The 15,718-nt window shown below is 44.0% G+C and overlaps 2 protein-coding genes across 10 annotated transcripts; one reads left to right on the top strand and one right to left on the bottom strand.

The window, feature by feature from the left end:
* The first annotated feature begins 485 nt into the window (after positions 1 to 485).
* Positions 486 to 8,265, top strand: LOC115102056 (transcriptional regulator QRICH1-like). 4 transcript variants are annotated; one of them, XM_065005303.1, is made up of 12 exons: positions 486 to 715; positions 1,900 to 2,200; positions 2,307 to 2,408; positions 2,537 to 2,686; positions 2,758 to 3,480; positions 3,654 to 3,819; positions 3,921 to 4,075; positions 4,175 to 4,290; positions 4,418 to 4,531; positions 4,604 to 4,755; positions 4,870 to 4,954; positions 5,892 to 8,265. In XM_065005303.1, the coding sequence occupies exons 2-12, from the start codon at positions 1,943 to 1,945 to the stop codon at positions 6,067 to 6,069; spliced, it is 2,199 nt and encodes a 732-aa protein (XP_064861375.1). In that variant the 5' UTR covers positions 486 to 715; positions 1,900 to 1,942; the 3' UTR covers positions 6,070 to 8,265. The 4 variants fall into 4 exon arrangements, with proteins under 4 accessions (XP_064861375.1, XP_029477458.1, XP_064861373.1 ...); XM_029621598.2 differs by having other exon boundaries at positions 487 to 715; positions 4,175 to 4,289; positions 4,423 to 4,531; positions 4,864 to 4,954; XM_065005301.1 differs by having other exon boundaries at positions 487 to 715; positions 4,864 to 4,954.
* A 1,472-nt stretch (positions 8,266 to 9,737) lies between these two features.
* On the bottom strand, positions 9,738 to 14,947 carry LOC115102055 (receptor-type tyrosine-protein phosphatase V-like). Of its 6 annotated transcripts, none has more exons than XM_029621591.2 (11): positions 14,793 to 14,947; positions 14,051 to 14,220; positions 13,670 to 13,769; positions 13,244 to 13,334; positions 12,984 to 13,060; positions 12,767 to 12,901; positions 12,321 to 12,443; positions 11,966 to 12,126; positions 11,413 to 11,548; positions 10,918 to 10,985; positions 9,738 to 10,769 (listed from the first exon to the last, which is right to left on the bottom strand). In XM_029621591.2, the coding sequence occupies exons 2-11, from the start codon at positions 14,053 to 14,055 to the stop codon at positions 10,520 to 10,522; spliced, it is 1,146 nt and encodes a 381-aa protein (XP_029477451.1). In that variant the 5' UTR covers positions 14,056 to 14,220; positions 14,793 to 14,947; the 3' UTR covers positions 9,738 to 10,519. The 6 variants fall into 6 exon arrangements, 5 of the variants coding, with proteins under 5 accessions (XP_029477451.1, XP_029477450.1, XP_029477452.1 ...); XM_029621590.2 differs by having other exon boundaries at positions 9,738 to 10,772; positions 14,793 to 14,946; XM_029621594.2 differs by having other exon boundaries at positions 10,683 to 10,769; positions 10,893 to 10,985.
* Positions 14,948 to 15,718: the final 771 nt, after the last annotated feature.

Below are 15,718 nucleotides of genomic sequence, written 5' to 3'. Positions count from 1 at the left end.
CCCAGCTCCACAGGAATAATTGGCACATTTCCTGTGGTCTCCCTTAAGAGAACTAGGCAAGATACCAGTTAGAAGCTCTTTAAGGTGGACTGGGACAGATGCTGTTTCTAAAACACAGTACCCACAGTCATTATTACCCTGCTGCCAGGGTTCTTCACTAAAATAATGTTACCTACGTACAGTGCTGAGCAAATGTTATTTTCAAGCTTTTGGATGTGGAAAAGATTTAAATGGAAAGTGAGATATTTATTGTAAGGTTGTTCCTCATGAGCTGAGCAGCACACAGCCTTATGAACAATACATTTAATTCACACTTTAAAGCAATTAGATTGCTATTTAATCTTGAGTTATGCTTCATCTGGAGGTTGTGATACGTGTGGCATGTTGCACTGCATGTCCCCTTTAAAATGACGGTCACATCAATTTATCGCGGCATCTGAAAAGGGTAATCTCGCGTTAGCAACACGCCGCAGTAGAACGCCATCTGATTGGACGAAAGGGGTGTAGTTGTAAGATGGCGCCCAGTGAAATCTGACTGCAAAATAAAAGGGAAAATAATAGACAAAATAGCAAGAAAACGTGAAAAATCCAAGTCTAAAAGATCACTGAGACAATTTGTATCTCTCTTATGCACAAGAAAAACGCTGCTACTGGCTTGTGGAGCTGCATTTCTGGGCGGATAGAGAGTGGATTTGGTCGGCCTGGGAGAAGAGAGGTAACAGTAAAGCCAGGCAGGGAGGAGAGGAGCGAGCTATACTGTTACTGAATTTAACACGTTTTATACTGACGTTCTATTCGCCACATTATCTATTTTGTGCTTTCATTAACATGGCGTATTTGATTTGCTCAAGACCTGCATTTTCTGTTTGTTTAGTATGCCGGTAGGGAGGAGGGGACTCCACGGGAACGAGCAAAATACCGTAGTCCGCTAACGTCAGTTGGCATGTAACGTTAACTACCTACAGTAGATTTACAGCACCCGTATTTCGCCTTTAGCAACAGTAGCTAATGTACACTTGGCATTTGTTCAGTATCAATGACAATATGAACAATTACTTAATTCACACCCAGTCAAATGTGAGATTGTTTCATCTTCGTTCGGTGTTCTCGCAACCGACCTGCTCGAGCGAAGAACCAGGACAAGACCTACCTGGTGAGCGCTCGCCCTGACCTCGACTGTCACTGAACAGTTTTCATTGTTCCGACTTCCGAGTGGATTATTTAATTCCTCTGAGTTGATACAACGCTTTTGCAGCACCCCCCGAATCCCGATACCCCATGCTAGCAGAATTAACATTTAGCTTCTGTCAGATGTTGAAAGCAGGAATGTTTACCTCTGTCATAGTCCTGTCCGGACAGAACGGAGTCTAAGGCCACCTAATACCGATTGGTAGTGATTGAACGGCCACAAAAGTTACCCCCTTGTCTGTCAGCAAATATTCTTGTCCTAAAACGTTAAATTCCGTCAAAAATTAAAGCTATTTTTTTTTGTGACAGACAACTGTAGTGTACCACAACCCTATTTACATATTCATTGTAATTTATATTGTAACCTTTGTCTAAATATGTGAAAACGGCACGTTTCTATGATCTGTGATAAAAACATAAGGTCCTAAAAAATGCTTCTCTGACATCACTTTTAATCCTACCCTGTAAGAAACTGATTTTCAAACAACCCCACATCACCTTATATCTCAGTTTGAAAATCAGTTGTTTTTTAAAATGTTTTGGCATTTGATGTTTTCGGGTAGAACTTTTTAACTTGATTTATTTCTATAATATGTAGAAATGTGCTTTTCGCATATTTTGGAGTTGCCCTTTAAGCCTTCATGACAGTAAGTAGATTACTGCAGGTTTAAGGTAAATAACTGACATGTGTCTTGTCTATGACAAACACAGGCACCCCATCCTATCCCCTGTAGAAGAGTAGCGTTGGGCTGTGATGAATAACATGGAGGGTTCGGGGGGCTCGTTTGAGGATCTGGTGAGGCTGAAGGCCCGCAGTGTCCCCCAGCATCGGATGAAGGAGTTCCTGGAGTCCCTGGCCAACAAGGGCCCTGAGGCACTGCAGGAGTTCAATCATCAGAGCGGTGCTACCGCCACAACCACTACCACCACTACGGTGTACCAGCAGGGAGCAAACTGCATATACACAGACAACACCGAGGTGGCTGGGTCACTGCTGGAACTGGCCTGTCCGGTAAGAGACAGAGTGAGGAAAAGAGAATGTCTAGTTTGTGAAAAATGAGATGGATTTGGTGACATGATCCATATTATAATAAAACCACCCTGTGCTCTACCTTCAGCAACAGCAGGTACAGGTGTCCCAGCAACAGGTGATGGCAGCACAGCAGCAGCTCTCACCAAATATGACCACAGCCATGCACCAAGGCCAAGACATAATACAGGTATAATCATCTACTCTTTCTGTCTTTCTCTCTCGCTCTGTCCCTGCCACTCTCCTAAAAATGAGTGCCAATTATTGCTGAGAGCCTATGACTATCCTGGTTAACTGAAATGTATATGTCTCCTGTAGGTGCAGATCGGGGGGCAACATCAGGGCCAGGTGGTTGGGGTGGGGGGCCAGGTGCTGCAGCTGCCCTCCTCCTCCAATCAACAGCTACAGGGGGTCACCACAGCCCAGCTAATACAGTCCGGGGACCTCACAGAAGAACAGCACCAACAGGTAAACACACATTCCAGTTGGTGTACACATATACTTTACGGATAATGTATTTTAACATCTCTCCCTCAAAGCTGCAGGCCCAGTTGATGGCAGCGGTGGCGGGTGGTCAACAGATCCAGATACAGACGGTGGGAGCTCTCTCCCCCTCCCAGCAGCAGGGCTCTCCCCGGGGAAACACCATCCAGACCACCTCCCCCCTCCAGCCAGCCAAGAAGCGTAAGGTGGACATGCCCATCACAGTGTCCTACGCCCTGCCTGGTCAGCAGCTGGCCACTGTGCTAGCAATCCCCCAGGGTCAGGGACAGCAGCAGAGCTACGTATCTCTGAGGCCAGACGTGTTGACTGTAGATAGCAGCCACCTGTACAGTGCTACAGGTACCATCACCAGCCCCACTGGAGAGACCTGGACCATCCCAGTCTACTCTGCCCCGCCAGGGTCACGTGATCAGGGTGGTGTCACACACATCGCCATCCCCCAGGAAGCATACAGCGCTGTGCAGGTTGGTGGGGGGACTACAACGACAATGGCACACACTACGCCAACGCAAGTTACGATTGGCTCGAGTCATGCAGTTTCCACGATGACAGGGTCATCGGTGGGTCATGAAGAAGTGCAATACCAGACAGTGGCGGCCAACTCTCTATTCCCGGCCCAGTTCATGCACGGGAACATCCACATCCCTGTGGCGGTGCAAGGGTACGGCAACACCACGCAGTCGCTCATCTGGGACCCCCAGCAGCAGGTGCTGCACACACAGGGAGGGGTGCAGGTCCAGGACACACAGCAACTACAGGTCACTTTATTCAGCAGCTACAGATTATAATTCTACAAGCCCCAAACATCTATATCAAGATTGATATAATTTATAATCCTGATTTTAATTTCTGTTTAGAGGTCTTAACTCGAATGGCCTGGTTTCTTGCTGCATTTGTTTTGCATACTGATAGCCCTGGTGTGTCTGCACAGGGTCAGACCATGGCAGTAGCAGAGATGGAGGGCCAGGGGCATACAGAGATGATGCTTCCCTGTTCTCTGAAGCCTGAGGAGGGGCTTGACGTGTGGAAGCTCTGGGCCCAGAGGAAGAACGCCGAGCTGGACAAGGACGAGATCAACAAACTAGCTCCCATTGGCCGTAAGTACACTCACTCACCTTTTTTTTTGTCGGACAGTATGTCTACCCCCTCGCTAGCCAGCTCCCCATTGACCATTGACTGTTTATACTTGTGTGTGTAGGCCGGCAGGCACTGAGGTTCCAGGAGGACCTGGTGTCGTGTGCGGTTGCTGAGCTCAGTGTGGGGCTGTCTCACATGTGCCAGGAGGCCCGAGGGCTGGAGGGAGAGACTTATGGGGCTGACGTTCTCTATTACGTCTTCCTCTGCATACAGAAGGTGCCCCACACACACACACAGGAATATAGTAACTATAATGGAAGCTACTGCATATTCGAACTATCTTTTTACTCTCTTGTCTTTCCTGTCTTTCTCTAGTATCTGGTTGATAATGGTCGTGTGGATGACGTGTTTTCAGACCCATACTACGGGCGCTTCTCCCAGTGTCTGCATCGGATACTGGAGCCATGGAGGCCAAGCGTCCATCCACTAGGTAAGAACAGAAATCGGTATAGTCCATTAGAGCCCAACCATACACATTGTACATATCACCTGTATGAATTAGTGATGAATAAAACATGTCAGGTGTTTCATGTTTTTTGCTGTTTTATGACTTCCTGGCCCAGGTTACCTCATCGCCAGTCAGGTGACAGAGGAGATGCTGTGGGAGTGTAAACAGCTGGGTGCCCATTCCCCTGCAACGCTACTGACTACGCTGATGTTCTTCAACACCAAGTGAGTAAGTTACATGCATTTTGTGTGTGTGTGTATATATGTGTGTATCTAACACCTCTTTGTCCCCCCTAGGTACTTTCAGCTGAAGACTGTGGAGCAGCATCTGAAGCTGGCCTTCTCCAAGGTCCTGAGACACACCAGGAAGAGCCCCAACAACCCCAAAGACAAGTGCACCAGCATCCGCTACCTGAAGCCTGTTGGCCAGCACCAGATAGGACAGAAAGGTGAGCGGTCACCCAGCCCCAGGACAGGAGAGCTAGGGGTCAAATACTGTACATGGCTCTTTGTGACATGCAAAAACTTGGTGGTAACCTCTAACCCCTCTCCCGTAGTGACAGATGACATGTATGCAGAGCAGTTGGAGCACCCAGAAAACCCTCTGCGCTGCCCCATCAAACTCTACGACTTCTACCTCTTCAAATGGTGAGTTGAGGGACAAGGAGTAAGGGTGTGAAGGAAACAGTTGAAGGGTACATAATGCCTCTGAATCTAGCCTGATATTTGTAGAACATTAATATACAACTAGGGGTGTGAACGTTACATTTTTTTAAACTAAATTTTATCATTAACATTAAGAAAATCCCTAACGAATGAAATTTAAATCACAATTCAGTTATCACAAAACTACCAATAACAGGTCCTGATCATCGTCGTAATGGGATTTATTAGATTTTTTTTTTACAAATTGGCCTACCTAACGCAACAATGCTGTGACGTTAAAAGGGGATATGCGTCTTTCAAATGATTTGTGACGGATATAAAGTGCTCCGCACGTAATCGTCCTTAACAGTTGGAAAAGAAAGTGCTGATTACAGAAATGATTGCAGCCATTGCCAATTACCTATTTGAGTTGAGGTACTTTGTTAAATGCAAGCACCATTTGAGCCATGACTCACACTGCTGAAACAGGTGCATCTTTCTCATCAATATCACTGTTCGACATTTACTCCCGTTTCAACATGGTGTTATTTACTTTATAATGGGAGTTGGGGCATACATTTAGCAGCATTTAGAATGCTAAAATTCTTCTCCTTTTAGTCAGTAGATGGAAGGCCCTAAAAATTGTCAAGATTCCAGCCACGCAAGTCAGACTGTTCTCTCTGCTACCGCACGGCAAACAGTGCCGATGCACCAATTCTGGTGCAACAGGACAGTGAATAGCGTCTATCCCCAAGCCATAAGACTGCTAAATAGTTAACCAAATAGCTACCCGGACTACTGCGGTAGAACTTCATTGCCCCTAGCAGTCATACCACGCAGTAGGATTTCCCATTCTATTTTAGAATGGAAAACTGATAAATGGCAGTTAACATGAACTTTTTTTTTCATTTGTCACATAATACTAACCTCTCTCTCTCAGTCCACAGAGTGCTAAAGGCCGCAACGATGCCTTCTACCTGAACCCTGAACCCGTGGTGGCGCCCAACAGCCCCCTGTGGTACTCCACCCAGCCAATCAACAGAGAGCAGATGGAGCACATCCTCGCTCGCTGCCTTATCGTGAGAGAGATCCAGGAAGCTGTTGCCAACATACACTAGCAGGACTGGAGGAGGGGAATGACCATTGACTTAGACATTGCATCATTATGGCGTCGGTGAGAGCATGGGCAGGGCCATTGAGGCCATCTCTATTTTGAAGTAGTACATTTTCTTCTTCTACTTCTATGAGTTGGCAAACAAACTGAAAGGGTTCCTACTGCCACCCGGAGTGTGGTGTTTGAACAGTATAAAGCCAAGGTTGGCGATTTACTGCCAACTGCAGTTATGGAATGTTTATTCACGAGTAGGCCTATAATTCATTGGTCCATCCCTCCTGACGGCTCAAAAATAATTCTAATTTCACACATTATCCAAGGGATTGTGATAATTTTCTGGTAAAAACATTAGTTTGCTCCCCTTATCTTAATTTGCTCCGTGGCACGGTGGCCAAGTGTAGGGTCGTCACTAGTTAACACAGCCACAAAGTCATAAACCCTTTCTATTTCAACATGATCTTAAAATCTGATTTTAAACCCAACTCTCACCTTAACCACACTGCTAACCTTAGCCTATCCTTACGGTAAAAAAATAAGCTACTTTTTGTTTTCATGAATTTGTATGTATGATATAGCCAATGTTGACTTTGTGACTGTTTTTATCTAGTGGAAACTCAAGTGTAGGCTACAGAGAAAAGCTGTTTGTTTCTCAGATGACTCTTGATTAGGAAGAACTTTGCAGCAGGTGTTTCTGATTTAATAAATATTGCCATGTTGGTGGGTGATAACATTTAAATAAAGCCCAGCCCGACGCGAAACAGGGTGAAAATAATTTGCACGTCACCTCATAGGAAAAAGGCATGTAAGCCTCATGGAAACGTCCGAAGTTACACATTTGGATTTGTCACTTCAAGCCCAAATATCATACTTTGACTAAAATGAAGATTTATTGAATCACATCGTTGTGCAACGTCATGGGTAAAGCTCTGGCAATTGTCTTTCACCCCAAAAAAGTGGATTTCTATTGGTATGGGCGTTTTAAATGTATGTATATGTTAATTGTCTGTGTATAGCAGGATTTCCCAACCCTCTCCTCGGGGACTAACAAATGTTTCAGATTTTTGTTGTAACCTTAAACTGGCACACCTGATTCAATTAGTCTGCTAATCATCAACTCCTTGACTAATTGAATCAGTTGTACAAGTTTCTGGCTAAAATCAAAAGTTGAAACTTCTGGTGGTCCCTGAGAAGAGGGTTGGGAAGTACTAGTGTATAGCGCATGCAGTGTACAAAACATTAGCAACACCTTCCTAATATTGAGTGGCATTCCACAGGGATGCTGGCCCATGTTGACTCCAATGCTTCCCATTATTTTGTCAAGTTGGCTAGATTTTCTTGATACACATGGGAAACTGTTGAGCATGGAAAAACCCAGCAGCGTTGCAGATCTTGATACATTCAAACTCATGTGCCTGGCACCATACTGCCCTACACTGTTCAAAGGCACTAAAATCTGTTGTTTTTCCCAATGACCCTCTGAATGGCACACAATCCATGTCTTAAGGCTTATAAATCCTTCTTTAACCTGTCTGTTTCTACACTGATTTGAAGTGGACGTAACAGGTGACATCAATAAGGGATCCTAGCTGTCACCTGGATTCACCTGGTCAGTCTGTCATGGAAAGAGCGGGTGTTCCTAAAGTTTTGTACACTGCACATCCCAAGATGCATACTTAACTTTCATCCATACAGAGAATACTGCTTGCGAGCCTTAGGTTGCTCTTTTGCCAATTATTGGGCAGAACATCAGAATAGGGCTGCCTTTGTAAACTCAGCCTTAGCTACAACCTTTCCATCAAATATTTTTGCCAAAGGAAGTAGGTGCAGGTTAATGTGTCATGAGTCTTGTCCTGTAGGCTAACTTTGTTTTCCCCTTAGATATGCCAGCTGCAGTCAAAATTGGCTATATTGTCATAATCTTTTATTTTTTGGGGTCTAATTTGAGTGTTGGTTAGGTTTAAAATCAGATGTTATGCCTTTGTGTTTGTGCCAGCAAGTAACCACTGCAGAGCTGCATCCCAGAACAAGATTCATTATGAAAAACTAACCTATGATTTTTTTTTTCTTCCCTTTTTATTTTTCTCCATTTAAGCATTACTGTTGTAATTCTTTTCTGTTCACCAACAGACTGAGGGATATGCATTTCTCCTGTTTTATTCTGTAAAATACATGTTTTTTTATGTTGCTGTTGTTAACTAGACACTGCTGCTTCTTTGTCATTGTCATGAGTACCCCTCTTTGTTGCATTTCATTTACATTTAAGTCATTTAGCAGACGCTCTTATCCAGAGCGACTTACAAATTGGTGCATTCACCTTATGACATCCAGTGGAACAGTAGTGCATCTAAATCTTTTAAGGGGGTGAGAGGGATTACTTTATCCTATCCTAGGTATTCCTTAAAGAGGTGGGGTTTCAGGTGTCTCCGGAAGGTGGTGATTGACTCCGCTGTCCTGGCGTCGTGAGGGAGTTTGTTCCACCATTGGGGGGCCAGAGCAGCGAACAGTTTTGACTGGGCTGAGCGGGAACTGTACTTCCTCAGTGGTAGGGAGGCGAGCAGGCCAGAGGTGGATGAACGCAGTGCCCTTGTTTGGGTGTAGGGCCTGATCAGAGCCTGGAGGTACTGAGGTGCCGTTCCCCTCACAGCTCCGTAGGCAAGCACCATGGTCTTCCTCTTTCTTAATAGTTTTCCTGATCTCATTGTTGCCCAGCCGTGAACAGGTGTGTATATATGGACTCACCTGCAAGTTCACAACCAGGATGGGCTTTACTTTTGTTTTCCTCTCCTTCTCTGTGTGATACTGGACTGAACAGACCTGTGATGACCTTACTGAACTGTCTGGAGGCACAGTGAACTGACTGAATGGTGCTCGGGCTGTTGTGGCCCCTAATGGATTATGGCAGGCAGTGAATGAAAGTGTTCCACATAAACTTGTCATAAGAACAGACTTTTTCTCTCTGTTAAATGTTTTGCTACGTTGTGAGCTTCTGAATGCGACCCAGGCTTAGTCATTGTTGACTATTAAACCACTTTCTTATATGGACTTCATCCATAGAGCAAGATGGAGGACTCCTCTTTGCATCTGTGCCATTATGACAATCTCCATTTTGAAATAGTCAATTTTCTTCTTTACTGATCCCTCCTGATGACTGGGTAGGACATGGCTCCAACAGAGTCAACAGCTAATGAAGTTGGAGGTCCCACCCAGTTGACTACATTAAAATGGTGGAAGCTGTCAATGATTCTGCCTATGCTAATATAGCCTGTTAGCCCCTAGAGGTCTTTGTTATTCTCTGACCTCAATACAGTGCATTACAGCCTGCAGCTACCGTATGAGGGAGTCTAACAGCATTAATAGTACTTGATAAAGTAATACACTTGGTAGCATGTGTATTATACATCATAGAACCAGGAGTTTTCCCTGGCCAGGATATAGGGTCTGATAACTCCTGGCTCTAATTACAGTGGCCTGAGCAGGAAAAACTCCTGGCCCCAGTGTACTGTTCATGATGAATGAAACAGATGTGGGTTTTCATCCACTGTTCTGTTTATTTTCTATATTTAAGGTCTACTTTGTTATGACAGTGCCTCTGCGATTTTCAAACATTACCTTTTGTGCAGTGATTCACCACGTGTTTGTGTTTTTCTCTGGAGATAACGTGAACAATAGTGCTTAGTTTCTGCACAAAGTAGTTTAATGTTTTTCATATAATTTTCCTAATGTAAATCAAGGGTCTAAATTGTGGTAGAGGCTGTTTTTCACCGAGAAGATAAACAAGCAGTGAGAGACACATGTAACAATGTTGTACTACGTCATACAACGTACAAATCTTGTTCCAGCACACTACTATGCTTTTTAAATGCATTTCAACATTGCTGCAACCTTATACATAGGGACAATCTTGGTTTTGCAGTCAGGCATTCATGAGAATAGATGCGTCTCAGCACCATTTGTGATCAAGTACATATCTCCCCCATTACCTCAGGCCTTAGTTCTTCATGGTTGTTAATCCAGTCTGGAGGAACAGGTTCAACCGGAGCGGCATGTTCCTCCGTATGTCTGTCGGACTGATCCAGGAAGTAGATGGATCCGTTGTTGCGGCTGCCTCCTTTGTGTGTTTTGTCACACACACACACAGTCATCTCATAGGGGCAAGTCCCCTTCCCACTCAGTCAAAGGCCTTGTTATATGTAATCACACAATTTACAGTAGTCCCTAGGTCGGGACATCTTCCCTCAACCCCAGGTGTGTTGGAGAGGAATACATCAGCCCATTCCCACTTGGCAAAGTTTGGATGTGTGGTTTCACTTGTAGATACATGTTTGTGTGTACTATTGTTTGTTCAGACGGAGTTAGCCCCTCCAGGTGTGTGACTGAGTGAAGATGAGGGTGTGGCTATAGATTGGTGTGTAAATGCGGATTAAGGTGTTGGGTGTGTGCATTTGTGCGATTAGTCAAGTGTGTTTTTGTGGATTAATATGCATAGAGGGGGGCAGCAGTCTTCTTAGCAAGTTCCTAGGGTTGAGCAGCTGTTGCACGGAGCTCTGGGTTTGTGGTTGGGTTTGGACTGGATGGGGTGTGTGCTGTTCCTGTTCCCGCCTGCGCCTCCCCCTCGATGAGTTTCCCTGACCTGATCGCCCTGAGGTGGTGAGGGGGTGATCCTTCCCCCGATCAACATGAGCAGGGCCAGCATGACTCTGTACTCTGCTGAGATATTGAGAGTTTTGATAGCCAGCTGAATCAAATAGCACAGTGTAATATGATACTGTCTGTTTCAATAGACATTGTTACCATCTGAAACATTAACATTTTCAAAAAAGATAATACCTGAGTGTTTGCTTTGTGTTCTCACCTTAGCGGTCCCACACTCCCTCCACTCAGCCAGTGCATTAGACACTGATGAACCAGTATATACTGCTCCTGGGTACATGCAGTGAGGGAACACAACACTGAGAACATTCTGCAGCTAATGAAGATGACATGAACATTGTGACAAGCTGAGCTCTTGACCTGGGGGGGTCTTAGACTAACTTGCCAGCAGAGAGGAGCCTTCAGCTGCCCTATCCTTTTCTGAAGGGTTATATAGCCTCACATTGTACTAGTAGGTCATCAGGAACCATTATCACAACTTAATACATGGGGAGGCTAGAGACAAACTACTTTCAATGCAGCATCAAAAGAAGTTTGTCTCCAAGCCTTCAGTTATCTATTGATGATGTGTAACAAGGATCCTAATGAATCACTGTCCTGGGGCAGGGTTTCTATCTATGGGGGTGCACATTTGTGTTTATATCCCAACACAACTTATTCAGCTAATCATCAATATTCTCAGTAGTTGTGGACTGACCAGGTTCTGGACCATCATGACTCTGTGCCGTCTCAGGTCCTCCACGGCGGCTCTAACATCAGGCATGATGCCACGCACACACAGCTGCATCAGCCATAGCAGAGCGACAAACGTCCCAGACCGCCCCACACCTGCACTGAGAGAGATGCCAGCAGCATTTAAGAGGTGTAATTGGCACAGAGAGATACAAACAGCATTTAAAAGAGGTGTAATCGGCACACATACTTTATATAGAGATATTGTCTCAACTGAGATTCATACACATAGATATCTGCAAATATTAAGGAACCACCACCAACACAATGACTATGATTTAAATGTTTTACAGTGATGGAAATGTGACTCTGGCATTCAACTATTTTCAGTTAATAAACAAAAAAAGACAGTGCTGCACACTGTATACTTGCAAATGTAACATTTTATTAATGTTTCTGTCACAGAAATATCAAGGCCAAAAATCTAAGTAGAGGTTCATAAATAATGACACAGAAAACAAAAAGTGTGAGACAGTTTGCAAGCTAGGTGAGTTTGGGTCAGAGGTGAGAGGTCATACCTGCAGTGCACCACTGCAGGCCCCAGAAGGGGTAGAGTGTCCAGATGCTGCCTCACATACTCAGTGAAAGCACAGAGAGAGGAGAGGTCGTTGGGTACACCCTGGTCTGGCCAGGCAGCATAGTAGTAGTGTGTTACTGTCCTCTCTACGGGAAAACCGTGCTGAAACGACACACACTATCAGCACAACCACACTACCAGAACAACCACACACACCAGACAAACTCACTATCTGTACCACTCAGACACACAATTCATCTTGGAAATAGTCTACATCTGTTGACCAGTGGCTGAAACTAATAGTCTTTGTTACAATAAAATAGGACAACTAGGAAATGACAGGACCTAGGCCTCACCTGTCGTAAGTGAATGGTGGTGATGAAATAATCTGGACGCCGTTTACGAGACACTGTGGTAACCTGGACCGCTCCGTACGACACCGTCCCTTGCTCCATTGGCCAGTACTCATCACACAGCACCTGGAGAAACACGGTCAACACGTTGTCTAACTAATAAAAAGTATAGACACTACTGTGTGCACAGCAGGAAATGTGACACTATGACAAATTCATGGTAGATACACCAACTCTGTGCAGCACCCACATCAACAGGGGCAAGAATATGCTTACGAAGACTTTTCCATAACTTCATGGGTGGCAACGAGGGCAATATAAAACCAGAAGAACTATGCAAGTTTACGGGTCAAACTTGATGCTGTGAATGTAGTCAACATGTTATCCATGAACGTTTAATACATTTGAGAATTGTTCAGTGTCCCATCACCATCAAATCCCTCACTCACCATGTCCTTCTGTTTCAGGGCGGTCACCATGACGATGATCCTAACGTTCTGCTCCCATACCATCCTCCAGAAGTCAGCGATAGTGCTGCGCAAAGGACCCTGAGTACAAATGAAGTCTCGCTCCGTACATCCACCCTGAGGAGCAGACAGACAGACCGCAGACTTGATGAATGAATAGACAGACAGACATACAGCGACAGACAGACAGAGTACTCACAGGGACATAACTAGCGTTGATATAATCTGAGTGTAGCTGGGAGTCTAGCAGGGACAGCCTCACTCGACTGTGGTCATCTGAAACCACAGGGACCATTAATCAAAGTGATCAGAAAATGGGAAGCATTACCACACATGGGATAGATGTGAAGATAATGTTTATGTGCTTAGATACAGCAGGTCATATTATCATGGTAATAAACTATTACTCAGAGGTAGCATGTGGTGGTGCCCTGATATGGTATGTACCATAATACTCACAAGGCAGTATGTAGGGGTATCTGTTCTTCTCTCTGTTGGCCTCCAGGTTTCCAGCCCTGGTAGTGAACTCTTTACCAACATCATTCAGCTCCTGAACAATGAAAAAACAGCAACTGAAGGGACACTATGAAAGTGGGACTTTACTGCCACAGCAGACACTGCACAAAGTCTCCAAGGCTCAATAGTCTGATGTTTCTCAACTCCAGTCCTCCAGGACCCCCAACAGTACACATTTTTGTTGTAACCTTGGACAAACTCACCTGATTCAACTCATTGAGGGCTTGATGATTACTTAACAAGTTGATTCAGGTTTGCTTGTCTGGGGCTATAACAAAAATGTGTGTTGGGGATACTGGAGTTTGGAAACACTTCTGGATTACAGAGCCAGGGTATTACTCAATAGAAGACTGGTTGAGATTGGTTTACCTCAAACTTCTGCCAGAAACCACTGTTGTCCTTGGCAGCGAGTGATTGACAGCGCAGATGGAATTCCTGTAGTATATGTTCCCGTGAGAACACCCGTACCCTATATGGAAATATGGCAACAATACTCAGTCAATCAACAACACTCTTTAAACAACTCTTTAAATTGAGCTCCAATTTTACTCAGTGGCATTTTTCCAAGTGACTACACCCAGAATGTTCTTAATGCCATCATTCCATTAGACTTGAGGAAGCAACAATAGGCTAAAACAGTTCTAACAGCATTCAATCAGCCAATCAATAGTTACTTTTCTCTTCAATACCATTTCAACAAAGACTCAAGTTATTCAATCCAGTCGCTCAATGACATTCAAAGTTCCTCACCTCATGTTTTGTTACAGGTGCAGAGATTAGGCTTTAAGCTTCCTGTGGTAACCAATAACAGGAGTATGTAGCGTAGAGGGGTTCAGACTTGTGGGGTTTCGTTGGGTAGTTGTAGAACAACAGACCAGATGATTGCAGTGCCCAATCCTGGATGAGAGGCTTCTGCATCACTGATCATGTAGAAGAAATAGCAAAGCCTCTGTGATTACTATGCCTTGGTCAAAATGGTCAAAAAAGTGTAACTTGAATGTAGAACTAAACTGAAGTTACTGACCCTTCCCTCGCTAGTTAGAGGAATTTGGCTCACCAAAAAGACCATGTCACACCAAACACAAACACACAATAAATACTTTCATAAAAACATACAAATATACAGATGTGCATTAATATAGGAAACAAATGTTGGGCGGCACCGGAAGCCTAACATTCTTACACAAGATGGTTTGAATTTGTTCAAGGAGCTCAAAAGGCAGTAAGAATGTCTCATATTACACCATTTAAAAAAATATAATTAACACTATAGAACAAAGTCAAATATAGCCTACAGAATAAGGTTGCAGAATCAACTGCTAGCACCCAAAACATTTTCTGTTGAACACTGTCTGACACAAACAAAAGACGCATTCATCACCAACCTGAGAACACTAGAAAAACCTACACCAACAGGTCTACAACACAAAACAAGTGTACAGCCCAGAAGGGGTGAGCAACACCAACGTATTATTTCTTATTTTACTATTACCTTTGTAAGTGTTCCTTTAAGTGAGAAAGAGTTTAGAGAGCAACCGGTGGCTCCCTTCCCTTCGATGTGTCCTATCTTGTCAAGTTACCTTGCCCCAGTTATCCAAACCACCACATTTTCTTTCTCTCTCGCTCTCTCTCTGAAAGTGGCAGGGAGAGAGGGGTGGGTTGAGACAGAGACTAAAGGGGTGGAGAGAAAGAAACAAATACTTAAGGAAGGTATGTGGCTGTGGATAATGTGTTTATTTGATATTCTTTAAGACAATGTATTGTAATACTGCCACATTTAATCCCACTCGTTGCTCATGAATGGTACCTATAAAATGTAATAATACTTCAAATCCTGCTAGGTAACCTGTCTTTACCACTCCTACATAGTAGACTTGAAAAAGAGATACCACTGGTCTTAGCAATGTTCTTATTAATTATATACTTATATCACTTATACAAATATTAAAACAACTTCTACGAATTCTTACAAGAAAGACATTATGTATTGCTGCTGTGAAATGCAGTTCATTTTATTTTCATATGGGGAACATTGTTTATTGAGACCATGAATAGAAGGAGAGGGTCATTAGTCCATAGAATTAGCATTCATTCTAGAAATCCAAATTCTAGGTAGTCAAGGTTACAGCATCCCAATGATTTTCAATTGTGCATCTCATTCTAGCAGAGAAAGTGACCATGGCATGACTAGATACAATTAAGACATTTATAATTGTATCTTTATTTAACTAGGCAAGTCAGTTAAGAACAAATTCTTATTTACAATGATGGCCTAGGAACAGGGGGTAGAAGGACATATTTGTACCTTGTCAGCTCGAGGATTCGATCGTGCAACCTTTCGATTACTAGTCCAACGCTCTAACCACTAGGCTACGCTGCCACCCCAATGAGTGCCTAATGATAATTTCCCCAAGGTTT

Source organism: Oncorhynchus nerka, linkage group LG20 (assembly GCF_034236695.1).
Source record: "Oncorhynchus nerka isolate Pitt River linkage group LG20, Oner_Uvic_2.0, whole genome shotgun sequence".
NCBI classification, from domain to species: domain Eukaryota; kingdom Metazoa; phylum Chordata; class Actinopteri; order Salmoniformes; family Salmonidae; genus Oncorhynchus; species Oncorhynchus nerka.
The sequence above is the reverse complement of the archived record's forward strand: the minus strand, read 5'-3'. Positions and strand labels throughout refer to the sequence as shown.